The 24,753-nt window shown below is 42.0% G+C and overlaps 2 protein-coding genes across 2 annotated transcripts; one reads left to right on the top strand and one right to left on the bottom strand.

Annotated features, from left to right (window-relative positions):
- Positions 1 to 10,781: 10,781 nt before the first annotated feature.
- Positions 10,782 to 12,198, top strand: LOC110498558 (neuropeptide Y receptor type 2). The gene has a single exon (XM_021575221.3). The coding sequence runs from the start codon at positions 10,800 to 10,802 to the stop codon at positions 11,898 to 11,900; it is 1,101 nt and encodes a 366-aa protein (XP_021430896.1). The 5' UTR covers positions 10,782 to 10,799; the 3' UTR covers positions 11,901 to 12,198.
- Positions 12,199 to 19,097: 6,899 nt separating this feature from the next.
- Positions 19,098 to 24,403, bottom strand: LOC110498559 (uncharacterized). Its single transcript, XM_021575222.3, has 4 exons — positions 24,270 to 24,403; positions 23,876 to 24,010; positions 19,638 to 21,156; positions 19,098 to 19,385 (listed from the first exon to the last, which is right to left on the bottom strand). The coding sequence occupies exons 2-4, from the start codon at positions 23,933 to 23,935 to the stop codon at positions 19,294 to 19,296; spliced, it is 1,671 nt and encodes a 556-aa protein (XP_021430897.3). The 5' UTR covers positions 23,936 to 24,010; positions 24,270 to 24,403; the 3' UTR covers positions 19,098 to 19,293.
- Positions 24,404 to 24,753: the final 350 nt, after the last annotated feature.

Genomic DNA, 24,753 nt, shown 5'->3' on the forward strand with positions numbered 1-24,753 from the left:
TGCCAGTCCGTGCTGAGTAATCACAGTCCTGATGTCCAGAAGTTATTTTCGGTCATAAGACGGTAGCGGCAACATTATTTACAAAATAAGTCATTTTTATTTATTTACAAACAACGCAAATGAACAAACAAAGAAACAAAATCGGATGGGGGCACGTAAAACATCTGCCTTCTTCTCCGGCGCAATTTTGTACTGTCAGTTCCTTAATATGTTGGCTCTATATGAATGAAGGTTCCGGGAGCACCCTGAGGGCATTGAGAGCATTTCGGGGTTGGATGTATTTTAATTTTGAACAGCGTGTGCGGTGTAAGATAAGATCTATATCATTTTTGTAGTAATTGCTTTTGGTATGTGTCAAGTACAATAAAAATGTATTTTGACAAAATACATTGTAGCTGCAGCAGCCAATTAGAAGACTTGGAGGCGTGGCTTGTTGGGGTCTTTTTGGCCTACCACGAGACAGATTGTATTGTGTTGTGTTCTGTGATACGTATTTATTCCCCCCCCCCCATATGGGTTCTTCGTTTGGTTGATTCGCGTGGTTAAGCATCATTAGGTGAGCTTGTTGAGCTTGTTCAAAGAGCAGGACTCTGCAAGACTTTGACCAGGTAATACCAGTTAGCCTTGATGGTTTAATCTGAAGAATGTCAAGACACCGTATCCACAAAGCCCTTATCGAAGTGTTTGAAGCGTTGGTTCCCCCACTACAGAGGCTTCTAGTTGTAACTTTACCTCCCTCAACAGCATTGCCTACATTTCGACCTTGGCACAGAGAACCAGAAATTTACACAAAGGGTGAAAAGGTAGTTGTGGCAACCTTCGCTATGATCTGATTCCCGCCTCGTGTTCTCTGCAGTCCTGCGTGATGGACTGATCCGACTGCCTGAAATCTTTAGAAATGGCGAGTGCAGCTCGCTTTCTGCCGCGGCTTTATTAAAAGCGAGGGGTGAACGCCGTGCGGCCGCAGTGGCAGTAATTACGATACATTTTGTTCCCGAGATAAGGTCTGGCAGATAGCCCATTAGCCCCGGCCATGAGAAACCATGTGGATGGCAACACTAGGCTAAACTGATTATACACACACTGGAAACACGGTGCCAGTCGCCTAGTCGATGGACCCCGTTCGTCATGTTATGAATGCAAATTGGCCAGTTATTTTCCCCTGATGAAGATGATTGAAGTTCGACCGTCGGGATGATTCAATTTAGGTTCACAGAGTAGAGCCTTGGAAATTGGAGGTGAGGCTAGAGATGGAACTAAAGTGGATTAGCATGGTGTAACCCTCAAAAACCTGCCTAAATGACCACACCGCCGTATGAAAAGACCACACCTTGAGTTTTTCATTACTCTTGAGCTCAAAATCGCTCAATTGATACTGCTTGAGAGGTCTCGGGCCAAAGTTGTCATCAGAACAGCTGTCAAACTGACATGAAGTGTTGGCGGTATTGTGTAAGATCCTATCATGTTTGCCCCAAGAGCATTAGGTGTACCCGCTGATGTCATAGGCCTCTTGAGCAATCTCTATAAGAAAAACCCAACGTATTGGAAATGCAATGAAAGCAGTCAGAGCAATATGTAACACAACATCCATCTTGAACTGCAGCGGCCTTCACCATTCATAGCAGTTAGTCTTACGGATGTAAACAATAGGAATTACCGCCCTGTACATCTTACTGTCTGTCGGGTTCAGACCGTGTGTCACATCTGTTCATTTAGATAGACTGTAGGCCTTCTGAGAATCGATGTAACTGTTTACTGCCTCATCCCTTGTGCTTACGTCCTGTTCTCATACAATTGAGCTCATTGATAGCAATCCATTTCATTCCATTCATTTTCTCGGCACAAATTACAATCTATATCGTCATCCTGCCGTCTATGAGGACAATATATTATAGCACTCCCTGCGCTTGAAAATCAGCTCTCTGTCTCCCATCGTGTTCATTACAAACAGGTGATATTGGGGCATTGTGTTATTTAATGGACTAGATTAAGAGCCCCTGACACCGGGGCTACTGCAGTCTGCACTTGGGTCTTACCTTGCTTCCTGATCGACATGGTATATTGCTGATGGACGGCTATACCTCCAAGAAGTCTCAACAAACAGACACTTGAACAATGATGTTTCACCTGCTTTTCAGACCTATGGCTAACAAACATTGGGCATAGCTAAGTTATTTTTTCACAAAATCTACATGACAGCTCTCCAAGAACAGGGTTGGAGAGCCCTGGATTAGTCAGATTGACACAATTGTGGCTAAATTACAAGGAAACTTAGTTAACTTGTTTGTGGTTTGCAGCATCTGCCTGACTGGCCTGCCCTGAAGGTGCAGAAGAGCTCTCCTTTTAGAGACTGTGGCCATATCTGAGAGGTGTTTCAGAATACCACTTTATATTACAATGTACAGGCTTGCGTTAGCCAAGGTTTCTACGCTAGCCTGTTTGTTTAGGGGGATTTCATACCCTCTTCTGGCTACGACTTGTAAGTCTTCTGGGAATTCTTTGATTTTAAAATGAGACAATGGGGCTTCTTGCTCGCAAATTGACATTCACTTTAAAACGAGGTCAACAACCACGTGTACTTGTTTGAGTGGTTTGCAAGCCAGTCAGAGGAATTTGCCAGAGCCTATGGGCTCTAATGCATGTTATAATTGCCTTGAAGTGCTGAAGCTCTCAGTATGCCCCATGTATTCATCACTTCATGGTTTGTGTCATTATTTAACCATCTGCGTATTAGTACCAAGGGCTTTGGCTATACGGAGGCTTGGCAGACTAACTTAATTTGAGGCCACGTGAGGTCTTGAACCATAATGGTGACAACAGAACTAGAGGCGCAATTACCTGCGGCACGGCCTGACATGGATCAACTCCATGGTTTCCCTTTGTTAAAGTCTCATTGTCTCCTGATTATTGCATTTCCTGTCAGTAGCCTACGGAGGAACCGTGCAGACTCAGCAGTGGCTTTCACATCAGTATCGGTCCATAGAGGCACATTCAGAGCAGAATGGGAAATGATAAAAACGGGTGTTAAATAAAAACAGACAATATTATATATCATTTGACTTTACAAACTTCTATGTTGTGGGCTATTTAGATTACAAACACCGCATGTCAACTTTTAGATCTTATGTGGCAGGGCTTGCAAACTATCCCAGATTACATGGGGAAAACAAGCATTTCGGTACAGCCGCAATAACATCTGCAGAACACGTGTGACAAATCAAATTTGATTTGAAACAACAGCCGTGAGCTGCTCAGTGACACGGGCCTACTGGATGTGGCCTGCCAAGTTATACAGCTGCACCATTGAGAGCATCTTGACTGGCTACATCACCGCTTGGCATTTGACTAAAAAGCACTATAGAGGGTAATGCGTATGGCCCAGTACATCACTGGGGCTGAGCTCCCTGCCATCCAGGACCTCTATACCAGGCGGTGTCAGAGGAAGGCCCCTAAAAATTGCCAAAGACTTCAAGTCATAGACTGTTCTCTCTGCTACCAACAGGACCCTGAAAAGCTTCTACCCCAAGGCCATAAGACTGCTAAATAGTTAGTAACTATCGGCATTGACCGTTTTTGAAGCATCACATGCGCTTCTGCTACGGTTTACTATCTGTCACTTTATTTCTGGTTATATGTACATATCTACCTCAATTACCTCGTACATTGACTCGGTACTGGTACCCATTGTATAGAGCCAAGTTATTGTTACTCATTGTGTATCTGTTATTACTTTTCTATTATTTCACCATTTTCCTTCTCTGCATTGTTGGGACGGGTAAGTAAGCATTTCACTGTTAGTCCACACCTGTTGTCGGCGACGCATATGACGAATACAATATGATTTGATTTAGATGACGGTTGCATCAACGCAGCCCTTAGCTGCTTTAAAAAACAAATCCGATTGCATGCTGATAACTTGCAACAGGTAGTTTACCTCAGGCACATCTTCTGGATGATATTAGCCGTGACGTTGTCGTACTACGAGTCTGAGTTTCAATGCGTGAGTTTGAACTGGAAATGGATGAGAAATAATTAATCGTTAAGGCATAGACTTTCTCCCTCGAGGCAATGAGGGGGGTTTGATTAATCTGGCCCGGGGTACACCGGGCTATGGCCCGTCGCGTCGCGTCATCAGGCGAAAGCAAGGGGAAGAGGTGCACATTTCTAAAATCAAACAGTAATCTGCCCTCACGTCCGGAGCTACTGGGTGTGCAGGCTTTTGATCAAGCACTGCTCAAAAACAGAGACAGTTGATCAAGGTCTGGTTGAGCAGCTCATTACTAAAATGTGGTTTGTTAGAGGGGGACTGGAATAAAAACCTGTACACCCATTAGCTCTCCTGGAGGAGGGTTTACTACCCTTGATGTAAAACATTGCAACATTACGATCAAATTAGTTTTATGCCTTTCGAAATAATTTGGCTCCTTCAATATATCAAATGGCTATGGTAGGCTACAAATATTTGTATTCAGCTGAAGCATGCCCACACATTTTCAGGAAATGTATATTTTCTAGTTTATGCATCTTTATCTTAGAAGTGTTTATTTTGCAGGCTGACTAGCATCTATTGACTTGCAATGTCCAATACACTGGATACTCAAATCAACTGGAAGTATCTACAGTGCATTTGGAAAGTATTCAGACCCCTTGACTTTTTCCACATTTTGTTACGTTACAACTTTATTCTAAAATGTATAAAGATTTTTTCCTCATCAATGTATACAAAATACCCCACAATGACAAAGCAAAAAACATTTTTAGTTTTGCTAATTTATTACAAATAAACTGAAATATCACATATACGTAAGTATTCAGACCCTTTACTCAGTACTTGCTGAAACACCTTTGGCAGCGATTACAGCCTTGAGTCTTCTTGGGTATGACGCTACAAGCTTGGCACACCAGTATTTTGTGAGTTTCTCCCATTCTTCTCTGCAGATCCTCTCAAGCTCTGTCAGGTTGGATGGGGAGAGTTGTCTCTCCTGAGATGTTCAATTCAGTTCAAGTCCGGGCTCTGGCTGGGCCACTCAAGGACATTCAGAGACTTGTCCTGAAGCCACTCCTACGTTGTCTTGGCTGTGTGCTTAGGGTCGCTGTCCTGTTGAAAGGTGAAACTTCGCCCCAGTCTGAGGTCCTGAGCACTCTGGAGCAGGTTTTCATCAAGGATCTCTCTGTACTTTGCTCCGTTCAAATATTTGTTTTGTTCGATAACGTCCATAATTTATGTCCAAATACCTCCTTTTTGTTCGCGCGTTTAGTTCCAAAATCCAAATTGATGACGCGCAGGCCATACGAAAAGTCAAAAAGTTCCATTACAGTTCGTAGAAACATGTCAAACGATGTATAGAATCAATCTTTAGGATGTCTTTAACATAAATCTTCAATAATGTTTCAACTGGAGAATTCCTTTGTCTGTAGAAATGCGATGGAACGCAGCTAACTCTCACGGGGGTGCGCCAGAGTGAGCTTGTGGCACTCTGCCAGAGCCCTGACTCAATCAGCTCTTATTCCCTCATCCTTCACAGTAGAAACATCAAACAAGGTTCTAAAGACTGCTGACATCTAGTGGAAGCCTTAGGAAGTGCAATACGACCCCATAAACACTGTATATTGGATCGGCAAACCTACAAACCTCAGATTTCCCACTTCCTGGTTGGGTTTTTTCCCAGGTTGCTGCCTCCCATATGAGTTATGTTATACTCACAGACATTATTCAAACAGTTTTAGAAACTTCGGAGTGTTTTCTATCCAAATCTACTAATAATATGCATATCTTAGCTACTGGGACTGAATAGCGGGCAGTTTACTCTGGGCACATTATTCATCCAAGCTACTCAATACTGCCCCCAGTCATAAGAAGCTAAATTCATGTTAAAAGACTGATGTATTTGGTATTTTATTATGATCCCCATTAGCTGTTGCAAAAGCAGCAGCTACTCTTCCTGGGGACCACACAAGACATAATACAGAATAACATAATACAGAACATCATTAGACAAGAACAGCTCAAGAACAGAACTACTGATAAGTTGCTAAGAACCATTCAAAATAACTGTATTTGACAAAAACTGGTACAACCAAATTCCCATGTAGTCTATATAAAAGGGCACTTAATTTAATATCATAATATAAATTCAATATGACTGCACAATGTCTACTTAAAATATTAAAGCAACGCAAAAGGTCCTCATTTCGTGGAATGACCCAGGTAGCTTACCCCCGGGATATCTTTTGGTGTCTTGTTTGTTTGAACTGGAAATGGATCCGAAATCATTTATAAGGCATAGCCTTTCTCCCTTGAGGCAATGTTTATTTTTGTCAGGGTAATACTGTCATTCAGAGCGCTTCATCATCTCCGCCTCCCTCTCGAAACTGGCCACACATAAGATGCGCTCCTTTCAAGACAGGAGTCCACAGCGTGCGCTGTGCTATTCTCTTGTTGCGCTTGTCTTGTTGCGCACATTCCTCGTAGAAAAAAAGCGGGGGAGTTTTGCCAATATATATCACCGTTCAGTTAGTCAGCGGCTTGTTGTCTAGTTTTCTAGATATGTCTACTACTTGACGTGCGATACAATAAAATGTATTGATATCTAGGACATGTGGTGATTAAAAAAAAATGCTGCAACTTGAATATAGGGAATTATTTCATGTTCATTTGAAAATATTAATAAGCTGATGAGAACCTTTCAAAAGAATGTTTTGACAAAAAGGGGTACCATCTGAAGTATAACGAATGCATCTGTTGCGGATCAAGGTGAGTGGATTATTTTATAGCAGCTACTTGCTGATGGGAAAATATGATGTTTAGTTAAGAATTCAATCAAATGTATAGCCTTTAATGCTATATATTTTTTGTAGGCTACAACTATAATCTTGATATCACATCTACAGCATCCCCAACTTGTAATCTAAGATACACAACATTTCGGAATAGCTTTTTTTTTTTTGGGGGGGGGGGGGGGGGGGGGGTGAAATCAGTATCATGAAAGATTTCTTATGTCATATTTTCTGTAGGTTGTAGACGAATGCAATTGAAGTAGGAACGTCGTAAAATGCCTATGACGTGAGACATGAATTCCTCATAATCATTTGAAAAAAAAATTAATCGTATAGAATGCACTAAGATGTTGTGAATGATTTCCAAAGTAGACTTAGTCTATTTCTTGGTATACCATGCAGGATGCCAGTATATCAACTCTTTATCATTACTCTTCATTCTGATTCAGTTGTCACAGGAAGCAATATGAATGTTTGGTATGAGTTCCAAGTAATGTGCTATTATGAATTGACTGGGAACAAGTGACAATTAAATTTGTCGGCCAAGAAGTATTCATGCAGGACTGTTTAAAATCCCACGTTCACTCCCAAGATTACTGTCAGTTAGAATACCAGCTAGACATCTACAGCAAAATGAAATTAATTTATATTAATATAACCTTTATTTTAACAGGCAGGTCAGCAGATCCTAAGAATAGGTCATAAGAACAAATTCTTATTTACAGACACCAGGACATGCTGCACATTTTATACCCCTTACACTCGGGAAATGGGCCCATGTGGATAGGGCAACATTTGAAATGTTTCTAACAAAATAGCTATAAAAAGCTTGCTTATGCATGACCAAGGTAGCAATTGAAAGATAACACGTTGGAGATTATGGCAAAATTATCAGACCAAAAAGGTGAGGTCACAACAGTTCACGTGACACAAGACTGAATCCAAACATTACACTTTGGATTTTATGTGCATTTTAACTTCACTGTACTTTTCACAGCATTTGTCAATAGCAAAATCTGAAAGTACTCTGGATACATTCAGTAACATAATAAGAACATTCAGTGCATTTTTGGAGTGCACGATAAGAAAAAACGATTACAAGGGTTTGAGTGAGAGGTTTAACTGGTGTCTGCAAGTGGCCACACACCACTTCAAACTGTGCACAGCTCCTAGTTAATTTCAAGGCACTTGACTCAAGGAAAGAGCCTTCAACTATGAGATGTTTTTTTTGAGCTCTCCTATCTTTGCCACTGAGGAACTGAAGCAAGCACACACGTAGTTTGTTTTGCTTGGAACACAGATCTGTTCCCCCCACCATCAGATGGGCATCATTTGAAAGCTTGCTCTTCACAGTGCAACAAACATAGGCTCATTCTCTTCAGGCCAATCCAGGGGTTAAACGCATATCATCCTTGTAACTGTGGATTGAACATAGCCATCCTAAAACGTTGACTCTGTAAATGACATGAGTTCTCAAATATGGAAATGTGAACTGCACATATGGATTCATGGGTGTGGTTTGCTTGTATGACATCATGGGTATTTATTATAATCCTCCAAGTCTCGTCTTTCATAACACGTCGACTCCTCTCAATTTACAGTATTTCCCTCACTCAGAGAACAACAAATGTGCAAAAGTAGCCCAATTAGGACGAGGGCATCTTCTCGTTGAAGTTTATAACGGCTGTCAGTCAAAACCCATACAGCACTGTGAAGCGGAAAACCTGAGCTCTGACGTCATGTATAGCATGTTACTGTACAGTCACTGCATTCCAATTTAGACACTTATCAATAATAGGCTACACTATGATTACCACAATCAAGACATGATCTCGGAACAATAAGAGTGACAAATACTGGAACAGGCTACTACTACCTTCGGGTTTTCACTGAGATTTGTTTTATGATTTTCCATGTTTCCCATGCAGGCTTTACATAATTTGATAGTCCATTTACAACTACACTCAATGACCAAAAGTATGTGGACACCTGCTTGTCGAACATCTCATTCCAAAATCACGGGCATTAATATGGAGTTGATCCCCCCCTTTGCTGCTATAACAGCATCCACTCTTCTGTGAAGGCTTTTCAATAGATGCTGAAACATTGCTGTGGGGACTTGCTTCCATTCAGCCACAATAGCATTAGTGAGGTCGGGCACTGATGTCGGGCGATTAGGCCTGGCTTGCAGTCTGTGTTACAATTAATCCCAAAGGTGTTCGATGTGGTATAGGTCAGGGCTCTGTGCAGGCCAGTCAAGTTCTTCCACACCGATCTTGACAAACAATTTCTGTATGGACCTCGCTTTGTGCAGGGGGGCATTGTCATGCTGAAACAGGAAAGGGCCTTCCCCAAACTGTTGCCACGAAGTTGCTGTAGCGTTAAGATTTCCCTTCACTGGAACTAGCCAGAAGCATGAAAAACAGCCCCAGACCATTATTCCTCCTCCACCAAACTTTACAGTTGGCACTATGCATTGGGGCAGATAATGTTTTTCTGGCATCCACCAAAACAAGATTAGTCCGTCAGACTGCCCGATGGTGAAACGTGATTCATCACTACAGAGAACGCGTTTCCACTGCTCCAGAGTCCAATAGCGGCAACCTTTACACCACTCCAGCCGACGATTGGCATTGCGAATGCTGATCTTAGGCTTGTGTGGGGCTGCTCGGCCATGGAAACCCATTTCATGAAGCTCCCGACGAACATTTATTGTGCTGGCGTTGCTTCCAGAGGAAGTTTGGAACTCGGTAGTGAGTGTTGCACCCGAGGACAGATGATTTTTATGCGCTTCAGTACTCGGCAGTCCCGTTCTGTGAGCTTGTGTCGCCTACCACTTTGCGGCTGAGCCGTTGCTGGTCCTAGATGTTTCCAATTTACAATAACAGTACTTACAGTTGACCGGGGCAGCTTTAGCAGGGCAAACATCTTTGCAAAATGACTTGTTGGAAAGGTGTCGTTTGTTGAAAGTCACTGAGCTCTTCAGTAAGGCCATTCTACTGCCAATGTTTGTCTATGGAGATTGCAAGCCTGTGTGCTTGATTTTATACACCAGTTAGCAACGGGTGTGGCTGAAATAGCCGAATCCCCTAATTTGTCCACATATTTTATATACATATATATATAGTGTATTTAAACCTATAGCGGTTGCAACAGTATGATACAGGATGAGCAATCCCCTGCAGCAGTGTAGGTAATCGTATTTACAGATACACTAACATGACTGTGTTTTGTTGACTGTGTTAAGGCCCATATAAAGCTGGTTAAAAAAAAGAAGTTACAGTTCTCATGCCCCTTCTACTTGGAACAAGCTATAAAAGGGCATGAAATTGCAGGAGCTCGTCTCTTTGAATGAATTTAAAGCTAGGGTAAAAACTATGGTTTAAAGTGAAGTGGGGGGATATCAATGTTTTCAACCCTAGATGCACCACACCTCCCCAAAGCATCTTGCATGCTCAATGTGTAAATGTATGTTTTTTAAATGCAGTGCTTTGTGTGTTATGTTGTAAATGTATCTGACATTTTGTGTATTGCTATGTTATCCAGGTGTCTCTTGTCAAATAGATATTTAATCTTACCTGGTAAAATATAAAATCTATAAATATATACAGTATTGAGACAAACTAGGTTTGTCAGGTGATCCTTATTACAATGTGCTATAAAACAACCGAGTGAGAACACAAGTCATATTTTATTCAGTGGCTTGGGGGTGAGAGAAAAAAATTGAAAAAAGGTTGTTGGAACGATTGTTATTTAGTCCGATGAGTCACTGTGATAGGCCCACCTCATGTCTTTGCCCTGCCCTCGATGTTGCGGAAGATCTTGTATGTATATGTCACAGGTATGCCTCACACGATGCTAGCAGCTTGTCCAATGGTCAATGACATCATTCACTGCAGTCTAAAATATGAGCAGGCAAGGAGCTTTAAAAATGTTTTTTTAAACAAATGTAAGTCCTCTGTCAAAATGACCTCCCTCCTTTTTGTTGCAGAATTTTTGAGGCCCGGAGGGGAACGATACCAATGGATGCTGAAAGTCAAGTAAACATAACTCCAATGGAGGATTGGGCGAATTCTTCTAGACTTGCTTGTGAATTCTCAAACTGCCGCAACAACTTTCCAGACCTGGAGGACAGCACCAAGCTGGTGGGAGTGCAAGTGATCCTCATCTTGGCTTACAGCACCATCATACTGTTCGGAGTCATCGGAAACTCCCTGGTGATATACGTGGTGTACAAGTTCAAAACTCTGCACACCGTCACCAATTTTTTCATCGTGAACCTGGCTGTGGCGGATCTGCTAGTGAATACTCTATGTCTGCCCTTTACTTTGATCAATACTCTCCATGGGGAGTGGAGGTTTGGCCAGGCATTGTGCTTCATGCTGCCCTTCTCCCAAGGCATGGCCGTGCACGTTTCCACCATCACGCTCAACATCATCGCCCTGGACCGCCACCGGAGCATCGTCTACCACCTGGAGACCAAGATGTCCAAGGAAATGTGCGCCGCTGTCATCATCATGACGTGGGCCATAAGCGCAGTCCTGGCCAGCCCGCTCGCCATCTTCCGGGAGTACGGGACGTTTGACCTTTCGCCCGAGCAGTCCATTCAGGTTTGCACGGAAAAGTGGCCAGGGAGCGGCATGGACGGCACCATCTATAGTATCTCCATGCTCCTGCTCCAGTACTGCCTGCCGCTGGCCATCAACTCCTTCGCCTACATCCGCATCTGGAGTAAGCTGAAGAACCACGTGAGTCCGGCAGGGAGGAACAACCGCCACCAGCGCAAGAGGAAGACCACTAAGATGCTGGTGATCGTGGTGGTGGTGTTTGCAGTGAGCTGGCTGCCTCTCCACGCCTTCCAGCTGGCCATTGACATTGACAACAGTGTCTTGGAAATGAAAGACTTCAAGCTGCTTTTCACCATGTTCCACATCGTGGCCATGTGCTCGACCTTCGTCAACCCCATCCTCTATGGGTGGATGAACAACAACTACCGGACTGCGTTTCTGTCTGTGTGTAAGTGCAGCCAACCTGTCAATTCTGGGTCGAGGAACATCATGAGCAGAAAGACACTGAGGGAAAAAGACATGAGCGATACAGATTTCAAAGCGACTAAAGTCTGAATTCATATTATCAACTCTAATGTCTGTTCTGTGCAACCTACTGTAAGAGTGAATTATGGATAAAACATTTTGCTTTTTTACATTAGTTTATTGTCAAAAGGTTCAGTGAAGAACCAAGTGTGTTCAAAATGTGTAAATGATCAATTTCATGCAAGTGCCAAATGCATTGCTGACTTGTGCCATTGACATTTAAGAACTATTTTGGCCACATGCAAGTGTTGATATTTAAATGCTGATCGTGGGACGAAAATGTTACATTGCCTTTGTGAATGCTACCATAGTAAATTATGTTGATAATTAATGTTCAGGTATTTTTCTTTCCAAATGGATTCCTTATTTTGATAGATGTTTTACACCTCAGCTTGTGATTAAAGCACAACACATTAGTTCATAAGGCAGGTTGTCATTTATTGACACCTAATAGTTGTAAACTCAGCATGTAATGACAAACTGACTAATCAATTTAATCAATCAAATCAAATCCAATTTTATTTGTCACATGAGCCGAATACAACAGGTATATAGACCTTACCGTGAAATGCTTACTTACAAGCCCTTAACCAACAATGCAGTTCAAGAAATAGAGTTAAGAGAATATTTACTAAATAAACTAAAGTAAATAATAAAAAGTAACACAAAATGATATAACAATAACGAGGCTATATACAGGGGGTGCCGGTACCGAGTCAATGTGCCGAGGTACAGGTTAGTCGAGGTAGTTTGTACATGTAGGTTGGGGTCAAGTGACTCTGCATAGCTAATAAACAGCGAGTAGCTGCAGTGTTAAAACAATGGGAGGGGGTCAATGTAAAATGTACGGGTGGTCATTTGATTAATTGTTCAGCAGTCTTACGGCTTGGTGGTAGAAGCTATTAAGGAGACTTTTGGACCTGGTGAATCCAGGTGAAAGCTATGATCCCTTATTGATGTCACTTGTTAAATTCACTTCAAATCAGGATAGATGAATGGAAGGAGACAGGTTAAAGAAGGATTTTTAAGCCATGAGACAACTGAGACATGGATTGTGTGTGTGTGTGTCATTCAGATGTTGAATGGGCAAGACAAAACATTTAAGTGCTTTTGAGCGAGGTATGGTAGGTGCCATGCGCACCGGTTTGAGTGTGTCAAGAACTGCAATGCTATCAAGAATGGTCCACCACCCAAAGAACTCCCAGCCAACTTGACACAACTGTGGGAAGCATTGAAGTCAACATAGGACAGCCTCCCTGTGGAACGCTTTCGACAACTACTAGAGTCCATGCCCCGACCAATTTGAGACTGTTCTGAGGGGGAAAAAGGGGGTGCAACTCAATATTAGGAAGGTGGTCCTAATGTTTTGTACACTCAATGTGTGTTGCAGCTCTGGCACAAACTAATATATGTACGCTATATTATTAGACAGTCCACGAGAGATCCGGAACCCCTCCCTCGCCTTTGGTGGCAGCAAACTGTCTACTTACCGATAGTGTGTGTCCTCACTATATGTCTGGATCATTTAAGAGGATGCCCTTTCTTCCTGTTTCTTAGTCCATCACCACTGTTGTATTGCGGGGGATCGGTTCAATGCCTCTGTTCTGTTTTTAGTAACTCATTCATGGGCCTTTCAGCACGTAAGCCAATAACGGTTTATCAGGCTGTCGAAAGTTATCGACCTGCAGCTTACAGAGAGCGGACCTGGGGGAGCTGCCCCCGTTCTAAATCAAGTCTGGAGGACATGAGCAACGGGGTTTAAGACGCATGTCATTTCCCTTTTGATTCGGTCTCTGTTCACTACGGAATTACATTAGGGTGCAAACAGTGAGGTTGATGACTTACTGCTCGGCTCTCCACCCATGTAACATTTTGAAGTCAAAGTTGATGAACCCATGGACAGAATGGGAGTTATAGGCTAGTATGAGTACATGTGAAAACAACATCAATATCAAAAGGCCCATTTGACATTTTCTCATGACAGATAAACATATATATTTTTGTAAGTATTTGATGACATCACATGCTGACCGTAGCATGAAATAACAGTATCAGTTACATCAGTGAAAGAATTCATGCCTGAAGGTCAAAAAAAATATGTTTCCGGGACACATCAGAGAAATTAGTATTGATTTTGTCAAACAATGGGGGTTGTTACTTTCTGAAATGACTAAATAGACTAAAGTTGGCAGGAGTAGCTAAGTATAAGTGTCCTGATGACAACAACACCTTACAACTGTCTTTCTGCCAGACAGACGGGTAACGGACAAGAATGAAAGCCTCAAGACATGATGAGATGTGAGTCATGAGTCCCACAAAACCCTCCACTGATTGACATGGCATGGCTAGCAGGGTATACAGAGAGACAATGTGCTCACCTGCCATCTGTGTAACCATAAGGATTTAAAGGGGGGGGTCACACTTTACTTGGATAGCCCGGATAGTCCATCTTATACTATCAACAAACAATCTACTGATAAGCAACGTCTTGCTAGGGCTACGGGGTAAGGGTTAAGATTAGGGCTAGGGTTAAGGTTAGTAGATAGTTAGTTGACATGTTGTAGATGCTCTACAGACTATCCAAATAAAGTGTTGACTCAACGGGTGGGTTTCCATCAGACTTATTGGGTCTTTGGGTGCAAGACAGCAAACACTATGATGCTAGGCCTGACTATAAACAAGGGAATCCAATGTAAAACCTCGCCAACTGGATTGTAACGTCCAGTGCATGCCTATTAGCCGTGTTAGTATGAATGGTGCATACAGCAGACTACATACTACCACCAACATAAACAGTGTGGACCCCTTCAATGTTTGGTTAAACCGTTTTTTTTTGTGGTTTTTTTGAGGTCTAATAGATCCTAATAGAGAGGTGGCTTAAAAATCCCAAAATATCCTTACCGTCTCCAACTGAAACTACATGGGGCATGGGCTACACCCCAGCCACAAATAGAACCGGGATGATACCCGTATCGCAATATTTTTTAGATGGTAAAAATTCAAACATGAGGCAGATCAATCTCTTTGGTCCGTTGAAAAACTTCTGTATGAATGAATGAATTAATGACATTTTATTTGTGTCAAATCGCCAATTGGCAACCCGTCCCTTATGGGATTAAGTGACACATAAACAAACATTAGAATAACTCGCCGTGGTAATAAAATGCTAATTCTTCTTCGAGTGTTCTCTGCATTGCGCATCGCATAAAGAGTGAAAAAATGTCAAGTACAAACCTATACGTAATAATAAATAAGGTTATCCAAACAATAATTATATCTCTAGAGCAGTACAATAATGTACATACATACACACTGTATATATACGCATTTTTACATACCATAACATAGAAACGGAAGGCATTTGAACCCAGTCTGGCACAAAGAGAAGATTCATATGGGAGACAAGCCTATACACAATCTATATACACACGTGCCATTTACCACATAGAAGATTCATATGGGAGACAAGCCTATACACAATCTTTATACACACGTGCCATTTACCACATAGAAGATTCATATGGGAGACAAGCCTATACACAATCTTTAAACACACGTGCCATTTACCACATAGAAGATTCATATGGGAGACAAGCCTATACACAATCTTTATACACACGTGCCATTTACCACATAGAAGATTCATATGGGAGACAAGCCTATACACAATCTTTAAACACACGTGCCATTTACCACATAGAAGATTCATATGGGAGACAAGCCTATACACAATCTTTAAACACACGTGCCATTTACCACATAGAAGCTGAATATTTTTACAATTTAATTATAGGTAGCCCTTTTTCTTTTATTCCAGGCTTTAACTAAATATTCCGCAAACGTTAATACACAATGGACAAAAAAACATTTCAGGTTATCCTCATCGCTCAGCCACATAATGCCATGCCAAGGTATATCTGGTGTGCTTTCTGGAATAAGTCGTGGTAGAAAGGGCAATAGAGGATCAAATGAGTTTCATTCTCTATTTCTTCGAGGTCACAATAGTTACATAGTCTTCCTCTTCCATTTCACCACAATACCTGTTTCAATAAGCAGAGACAATATCCCTGATCTGACCTGTTTCAAGAAGCAGAGACAATATCCCTGATCTGACCTGTTTCAATACGCAGAGGCAATATCCCTGATCTGACCTGTTTCAATACGCAGAGGCAATATCCTTGATCTTACCTGTTTCAGTACGCAGAGGCAATATCCCTGACCTTACCTGTTTCAGTACGCAGAGGCAATATCCCTGATCTGACCTGTTTCAGTACACAGAGGCAATATCCCTGACCTTACCGGTTTCAATACGCAGAGGCAATATCCCTGATCTGACCTGTTTCAATAAGCAGAGACAATATCCCTGATCTGACCTGTTTCAATACGCAGAGGCAATATCCCTGATCTAACCTGTTTCAATACGCAGAGGCAATATCCTTGATCTTACCTGTTTCAGTACGCAGAGGCAATATCCCTGACCTTACCTGTTTCAATACGCAGAGGCAATATCCCTGATCGGACCTGTTTCAGTACACAGAGGCAATATCCCTGACCTTACCTGTTTCAATACGCAGAGGCAATATCCCTGATCTGACCTGTTTCAGTACGCAGAGGCAATATCCCTGATCTTACCTGTTTCAATACACAGAGGCAATATCCCTGACCTTACCTGTTTCAATACGCAGAGGCAATATCCCTGACATTACCTGTGCACATTGCAATCTCTTGCTTTTAGGTAGGTTATACATAATATATCTCTCTCACAAACAAATGCACCGTTAATTTAACAAAAGGTTCTCAATTTGGGTCTATAATTAATCTCCTCCACCCATATTTTTTCCCCCATTTTGCATCATATCTATGTCTCCCTTAATTTGGTTTCAGTACAGATGTTCACAGTCAGACTGTTGAAAAAGGTCAGACGTTTCAGTTGACCAGGCTCCCCCTATGGATAGATCCCACTGAAAAACGTCTTTAGTATCTCCATACTCCGAGCTATTCTGGCAGTTGGCATATCTAACATTCTATTCCAAAGTCTCACCATGCATGCCTTCCATCTCACCTCACAGGGTTCCCAGCGCACGCGTAGACACCTAAAAAGTAATGTTCAGCTCTGTTACGGACATGTTCATTTTAAAATACCTCTTAGCACCTCACACTCCTGCTGAATAGTCCAGAACAGGACACACGCATGTCTAATACAGTATAGAATACGCAGCGTAACCAATATCTTTCAGTGGTTTTGTTTTTCCTATAACTCCCCCAAGAGCTCTACTCGCTGAGTCGGACAGGGCAGATGGTCCGTGTAGAAAGGTAAAATGTTCATCAATAAAAATTCCCAAATATTTATAATTGCTAGTAAACTCAAGAAAAAAAATGGAAAAACACTTCTCTTAGTACCTGGTTTCTAAAAGTCATTATCTGTGTTTTTGTCTGGTTGATCATGAGTCTCCATCTTTTACACACTTTTTACAACAGACTGCACATCATAACATGTTCTGCAGGTCTTGTTCTGTTTCTGCCATCCAAATAATATCATCAGCATACAAAAAGATACTTAGCATTTCATCATCATACCTTACTCCAATATTTAACTGTTTCATTTATTTTGCCAAATCATTTATAAACATAGCAAACAAAGTCGGTGATAAGGCGTCTGTCTCCTTGTTTTACACCCGAGGTTGTGGGAAACCAATCTGTACGAGATTAATTAACAGTACCAAGCAATTGGTACTTTGTAAAGAGACTGGATTGCGTGATCAAATTTCCCATCAACCCCGGTCATTAACCAACTATAGGCTGAAATATCCCTATTTACAAAATCAAAAGCTTTCTGGAAGTCAGTGAAACATGCAAAAGTAGGCTTCTCTTCGTGTAATCTATTTATGATTACTGTACAGACAGAGAAGATATTATCTATACAGGCTCTGGATTTACATAAAACATTTTGTTCTCCCACCAGAATGTTCTGATCCTCCAAAAGGTCGTTAGCCTATTGTTGAGGATGGATGAATATAAGTTTATTAAGTACGGTTGATAAATCATGCCTCTATAGTTCAGTGGCACTCTCGGGTCATTTTTTGAAGATTTGGGAATGGGATTCAATATAGACTTATGCAAAGTGGATGGCAGTATAATGTACTCAAAACAAATTTGGAGCAAATCATGAAAGACGTCAATTCATTTAGGGGATTTTAAAACTTCATCAGGCAGTGCATCAATGCCAAACGCTTTCCCATTTTTTTGCAGCGTCAATAACCTTAACTTCTGCCACAGACCGCTCCTCATTTAAGTATGGGTTACATACAGTAGCAGTCAAAAGTTTGGACAAACATACTCATTCAAGGGTTTTTCTTAATTTGTACTATTTTCTACATTGTAGAACAATAATGAAGACATCAAAACTATGTAATACCACATATGGTATCATATGAACTCAGCAACAAACAAAAAAAAGTCCCTTTTTCAGGACCCTGTCTCTCAAAGATAATTAAGGTCACAGTTATGAAAACTTAGGACACTAAAGAGGCCTTTCTACTGACTCTGAAAAACACCAAAAGAAAGATGCCCAGGGTCCCTTCTCATCTGCGTGAATGTGTCTTAGGCATGCTGCAAGGAGGCATGAGGACTGCAGATGTGGCCAGGGCAATAAATTGCAAAGTCAAAACATCCACATTCTACAACCATCTGTGGGGGTAACACCTTAAATTCCAAACAAGTTTGTAGACAGTTGTGGAGGGTAACTATATAGTCCACCACAGCTTTTTATTTGCCAGATAGGGATGTAAAAGTTATCGCTTAAGGGGAATATCCTTCCATTAATGATATACATTTTAGAGTCTCGAAGGAATTCTAATAGGGTTTCCCCATGATGACTAACAAAGTCATCCAAAGCAACACGCAATGGAATATCATTAATATAATTTATATAGTCATCTAACCTCCCAATTACACTGTTACGACTGTTAAGATCCCCACATATGTCAAATATTGTGTGCTTTAGCTTAAAAAAGAAAGAAATTGTGACTCTGGATAACGATGTTTGTTTCCAACATTAGGGCTGTTTTCCTAAAGAAGTTAAATCCGCTTTGTGTTTTGTTTTCCTGCCACATTACTAACGAGTATCGTAATACTTGTATCGTGCCGGCCCTAGCCACAAACTGCCTTGACATGCCATTTATCTAAAAACTATTATAAATGATAAATAACACTGACAAAATATTTTGAAAAGCATAATATAATCAGGGAATTAAAATCTGTACAGTGCATACGGTACATGACCTTGTGAAGGGCATATTGTTGGTAAAGTGATGCAAAGAGCTCTACGGTAGGCTACAGTATGCTTCACCTCTCCTGACCCCTCGTGGTACGGGAGGTAGAGGTCAACATCCAGTCTGCCTGGCCCGCTAATCCAGCTTCAGCCTCATTCATTCTGATTGATGATGTTTTTGTACCTCTGGGCTCTCTGCTCCTCCTCCTCGAAACGCTTCCTTATATGAACAATTGCCTCTCTGCCTACACAGTCCAAAGAAGAAGAAGTCTTTCAAGACATAGTTATGAGCTCCAGGACTAGTGGCGATGTCTCTACTTTTCACATTTTCATCTTCTGTCAGCTAAATACATTTAATAATCATATACAATAGATACAGTAGCTAGATGTTCAAACATTATTTTGCATTCGGAATGACCTTGAATGAAAATGAATAACCTATTCAATACACCTAAATTAAATGACAAACTGTAAAAATTGACTCTTTTTAACCTTACCTACAGGGCCATCCAGCATTTCTCTGGTAATAGGGCTGCTGTTCAGAGGCTGCCTTGGACTCTCTTGCTGCCTGGCTCCACTATCACTACCATCAGTCACCACATGTGACCCTGCTAATATCCTGGTACTGGCGACGGGGCTCCTCTCTCTCAGCTGCAGCGAGATGCTACTGCTGAGCTCGATGTACTCCTGGTGGAGCTGCCGCACCTCCAGCTGAAGCAGGTCTTTCTCCTTCTGCACCGTGAGCAGGCAGCTTTCCAATATGGCCTGCTCTTCCCTCAGCTGCTTGGCTCCGCCCTCTGCCTCCTCGCCCCTCTTGACGCTCTGTTTGAGGTTCTCTCGTAGTGTCTTGTTCTCCTCTTTGAGATGGGCCATGGCGCCCGACGTGGCCTTGCGCTCTTTCCCTACGCTGTCCAGGATGCGTTCGGCCGGGTGTTTGTTGGCCAACGAGGCCAGAGTGCTGCCGTCCCTAGTTGTGCTCCCCTCAAGGGAGCTTCTCCTCCTGGACCCCAGCCGATGGAGCTCGGGCCAGCTCATATCCAGCTCATTCGTGAGGTGGCTGACCTCCCTTGCCAGCGAGGCCATCCGGTCCTCCAGCTGCCACTTCTCCTGGGTAAGCTGGGTGCAGAGATCGTTGGCCCTCTCTAGTTGAACCCGCACCTTGTTGTCACTACCCCCTTCTTTAGGCTCCTGAGCCAGGTGGTGATCCCTGGATCTCTCCCCTGCCTGGCTCCCGGCCTCAAGGGCGTCGACGAGTCTGTGGTTCTCTGCAGCCTGTTGCTTGTTGAGCTTATCCAGGGTTTTATTCGAGGCTTTGAGGTCCTCATACTTTGGGAGGATCCTCTTGAGCTCGCGGACGCAATCTTTGCAGTAGTCCTCTGTCTTCTGCAGCTTCCTCTGCAAGTCCTGTTTCTCTTTCTCCAAGTAAACACACCTGTCTTCCAAGGACAGGCTCTCCATTTTGAGCATCTCTCTAGTCCTAGTCTCCTCGATCTTGGATGGTGTATCTTGCCTCTGACTTTCTGGGTATGTTTTGGCCATGTTAAAAGTGACAGGGTGTGTAATGAGTTTGGAGGTGGGACTGTGAGTGTGACCACCAGGCATTTTCTGTGAATTGCTGCCACTTGTTGAGCCTGAGACATTGTGATTGGTTGAAAATGGGCGGTCTTCTGCCATGTTTTCTCTTATCTTCTTGTTGAGGCTGAGGTTGTCCTCCTCCAGAGATACCAGAGCGTTTTTCAGTCTGTCCACCGTATTCTCCAAATCGAATATCATCTCAGATTTGTAGTCTGCTCCGAGTGCTCGGTCTCCTGAGCCACTACGTCTCGGGGAGCAGTCAGAGTCGAAAGCCCTCGGTGAATGCCTGTAGGATGCTCCATGCATCTCTGATTTATTTGTTTCTTTCATCAATGAAACATTGTCCAACTTTTCTGAAGGTATCCCTGATTTGCTGTTACAGTTATGAAGAAGAGGCTGCGTTCTCTTCACGTGCTGTGAAACTGGTGTGGTCCACTCAACCTGAAACGAGTGCAAGGAATGAGTGAGAGCCGTGTTGCTTTCATTTAACCATGAACCATATAGTCAATAATACAAAATTCTTGTGGGTTTAACACAGAGTTGTATACACAGATGAAGTTGGAAGTTTTACATTTACCTTAGCCAAATACATTTAAACTCAGTTTCACAATTTCTGACATTTAATTCTAGTAAAAAATTCCCTGTCTTAGGTCAGTTAGGATCACCACTTTATTTTAAGAATGTCAAATGTCAGAATAATAGTTGAGAATGATTTATTTCAGCTTTATTTCTTTCATCACATTCCCAGTGGGTCAGAAGTTTACATACACTCAATTAGTATTTGGTAGCATTGCCTTTAAATTGTTTAACTTGGGTCAAATGTTTCGGGTAGCCTTCCACAAGCTTCCCACAATAAGTTGGGTGCATTTTGGCCCTTTCCTCCTGACAGAGCTGGTGTAACGGAGTCAGGTTTGTAAGCCTCCTTGCTTTTCAGTTCTGCCCATAAATGTTCTATAGGATTGAGGTCAGGCTTTTGTGATGGCCACTCCAATACCTTGACTTTGTTGTCCTTAAGCCATTTTGCCACAACTTTGGAAGTATGCTTGGGGTCATTGTCCATTTGGAAGACTAATTTGCAACCAAGCTTTAACTTCCTGACTGATGTCTTGAGATGTTGCTTCAATATATCCACATAATTGTCCTGCCTCTTCATGATGCCATCTATTTTGTGAAGAGCTCCTGCAGCAAAGCACCCTCACAACATGATGCTGCCACCCCTGTGCTTCACGGTTGGGATGGTGTTCCCTCGGCTTGCAAGCCTGCCCCTTTTCCCTCCAAACATAACAATGGTCATTATGGCCAAACAATTCTATTTTTGTTTCATCAGACCAGAGGACATTTCTCCAAAAATTACAATCTTTGTCCCCATGTGCAGTTGCAAACCGTAGTCTGGCCTTTTTATGGCGGTTTTGGAGCAGTGGCTCCTTCCTTGCTGAGCGGCCTTTCAGGTTATGTCGATATAGGACTCGTTTTACAATGGATATAGATTATGTTGTACATGTTTCCTCCAGCATCTTCACAAGGTCCTTTGCTGTTGTTCTGGAATTGATTTGCACTTTTCGCACCAAAGTACGTTCATGTCTAGGAAACAGAACACGTCTCCTTCCTGAGCGGTATGACAGCTGCGTGGTCATGGTGTTTATACTTGCATACTATTGTTTGTACAGATGAGCGTGGTACCTTCAGACGTTTGGAAATTGCTCCCAAGGATGAACCAGACTTGTGGAGGGCTACAATTTATTTTTCTGAGGTCTTGGCTGATTTCTTTTGATTTTCCCATGATGTTAAGCAAAGAGGCACTGAGTTTGAAGGTAGTCCTTGAAATACATCCACAGGTACACCTTCAATTGACTCAAATGATGTCAATTAGCCTATCTGAAGCTTCTAAAGCCATGACATCAATTTCTGGAATTTTCCAAGCTGTTTGAAGGCATAGTAACTTAGTTCATGTAAACTTCTGACCCCCTGGAATTGTGATAGAGTGAATTATAAGTGAAATAATCTGTCTGTAAACAATTGTTGGAAAATGTATTTGTGTGATGCACAAAGTAGATGTCCTAATCGACTTGCCAAAACTATAGTTTGTTAACAAGAAATTTGTGGAGTGGTTGAAAAACAAGTTAATGACTCCAACCTAACTGCATGTAAACTTCTGACTTCAACTGTAACGTAAACTCGTACATCACCTTGGTCCGTACAATTGCCCTTATTTTAGCGCCCCAAAAACGTAATACTTCCAGATCAACTGTAATGTCAGTACCATTGTCAAGCACAATTTCTCCCCTTTCCAACAGAATCAATTACATGACCTAAATGCTGCCCGTTTCTGCATGATTCAAGCAGGCAATGAGCCCCGTCGGGTATTTTTTTAAATGGCGGGTGGGGAAGCGAAACTAATGCGTGATAGTGAGAGATGTATGGGAAAATTGCTTTCTTTCACTCGATCTGTCTAACTTATCACCTTATCGCCTCTAAAATGTAAATAAAACACTATAAAGAGTTTATATAATGTGTCATTCATTATATACCTATTTGAAGGTTTGTGTCAAATTTGAATCGGGTTTTTAGGGCGGTGCTAAAGTGATCTTAGAAGTAAACCGCGGCTTTGAGAATGATGATCGCATGCAATGATGACAAAAAAAATGACTAGGTATCCCCCTTAACCCCATCACTGTCCATTATTTGTTTTTAAAGGATGATAGAAGTGCTACACCTGGTGGAGAGAGATTGTAAGACAGAAATAGTTGCTTTATGCTTGCTGTACGTTACGACATGACACGTCAAGATGTAACGGAGGGTCCGTTTTTTCAGCTTTTCTCAAATACTATAGAGCCATTACCATGTCTATCAACGCTTGAATAGACACCCCCAATTTTGACTTCAACACAGTCGCTACAGTCCCATTAGTTTTCTTTGTAGCCTCGTTTGAATGTTGCGGGTGCGCACATTTGTACGGAATGGGGTTAGTTGACGTTACATATTCAGCAGCCATTCTTTATTAGCCTACTCTCCAACAAGTAGGCCTCGCATAAGGAACACTTAAGTCTTTCATCATGAAAGCCTAGTCTATATACTGTATAACAATCATCGAGCAATGTCATTACATAAAAATGCAGATAGATGAAATGCAGAACATGATATGTCGTCATTAACATTCAACCTCGTTGCCTTCTCTTGGAGACAGAGGGGCCTCAGGTGTGCAGGAGCTTCGTCTTCTCATGCTGATCTCTGGGGTGAAAGCCGGTTTGCAGCACGTTTGGACCCTGAACCGAAATGGCCCTGATATGACAGGAACCTAAAACATTAATGAGCAGGGCTTAAATGCCATTACATTTAGGATCGTTTAGATATTGTTCCAGCTAGACCTCTCATTTCAAAATTCAAGGCTAACAAAATGTTTGGGCTAAAAAGCCAGCTACCTACAAGGCGACTGTAGCTAGCTAACTAAATAACACGGTAGCTACTGTAGCTAGCCAAAGCCAGGCGTTGCTGGCTAGCTAATTAGCTACCGTTACAGTAAAACATGGTCAAACGGTAAATAATGAATAACTTACCCTCTGCAGGAACTCCGTTTGCGTGTAGCTACATGACACGTTCAAAATGCGAATTCATAATCGTAGCTAATTCGTTTCAATCAGTGTGAGGTTACCATGGTAACCGGAATTCCGATGTCCCTCAAATTTGAGCTAAACTCTGATTGGATGTAGTCATCAACAGTTCTTTCACACTTTTTTTTAACACACCTTTCAATTTTGGGGGGGTTTGTGAGCCTTTTGAGACTGAGCCTTTTGCCACTTTAATTAACAAGTCATGTCGTATCTATAAATATACTTAGTATCGTCTTCGGAAATATCTGAAGATATTAAATCTTGTTCTATAGTAGGCCTATTATAGGCCTATTTACAACGTTTCATGGACAACTGGTCTGTTGTATCGTGTACCACCACTCACCCTTATACCATGTTGTAATACAGACTCTTGCCAAGGTACCCTTTTCCTATTACAACGGGCTCAACTTACCTGTGATCTCACCCTGTC

This window comes from Oncorhynchus mykiss, chromosome 19 (assembly GCF_057628025.1).
Source record: "Oncorhynchus mykiss isolate SJ-2025 chromosome 19, ASM5762802v1, whole genome shotgun sequence".
In the NCBI taxonomy this organism is placed as follows: domain Eukaryota; kingdom Metazoa; phylum Chordata; class Actinopteri; order Salmoniformes; family Salmonidae; genus Oncorhynchus; species Oncorhynchus mykiss.

What these genes read in the sequence shown, in the direction of transcription:
- LOC110498558 (XM_021575221.3), top strand. Translation starts at nt 10,800, where the DNA reads ATGGATGCTGAAAGTCAAGTAAACATAACTCCAATGGAGGATTGGGCG.
- LOC110498559 (XM_021575222.3), bottom strand. Translation starts at nt 23,935, where the DNA reads ATGAGAAGACGAAGCTCCTGCACACCTGAGGCCCCTCTGTCTCCAAGA. An exon ending in CTCCAAGAGAAGGCAACGAG is followed by an intron (nt 21,157 to 23,875) that starts GTTGAATGTTAA and finishes CACTCGTTTCAG; the next exon opens with GTTGAGTGGACCACACCAGT. An exon ending in AATGCTGGATGGCCCTGTAG is followed by an intron (nt 19,386 to 19,637) that starts GTAAGGTTAAAA and finishes TGGACTGTGTAG; the next exon opens with GCAGAGAGGCAATTGTTCAT.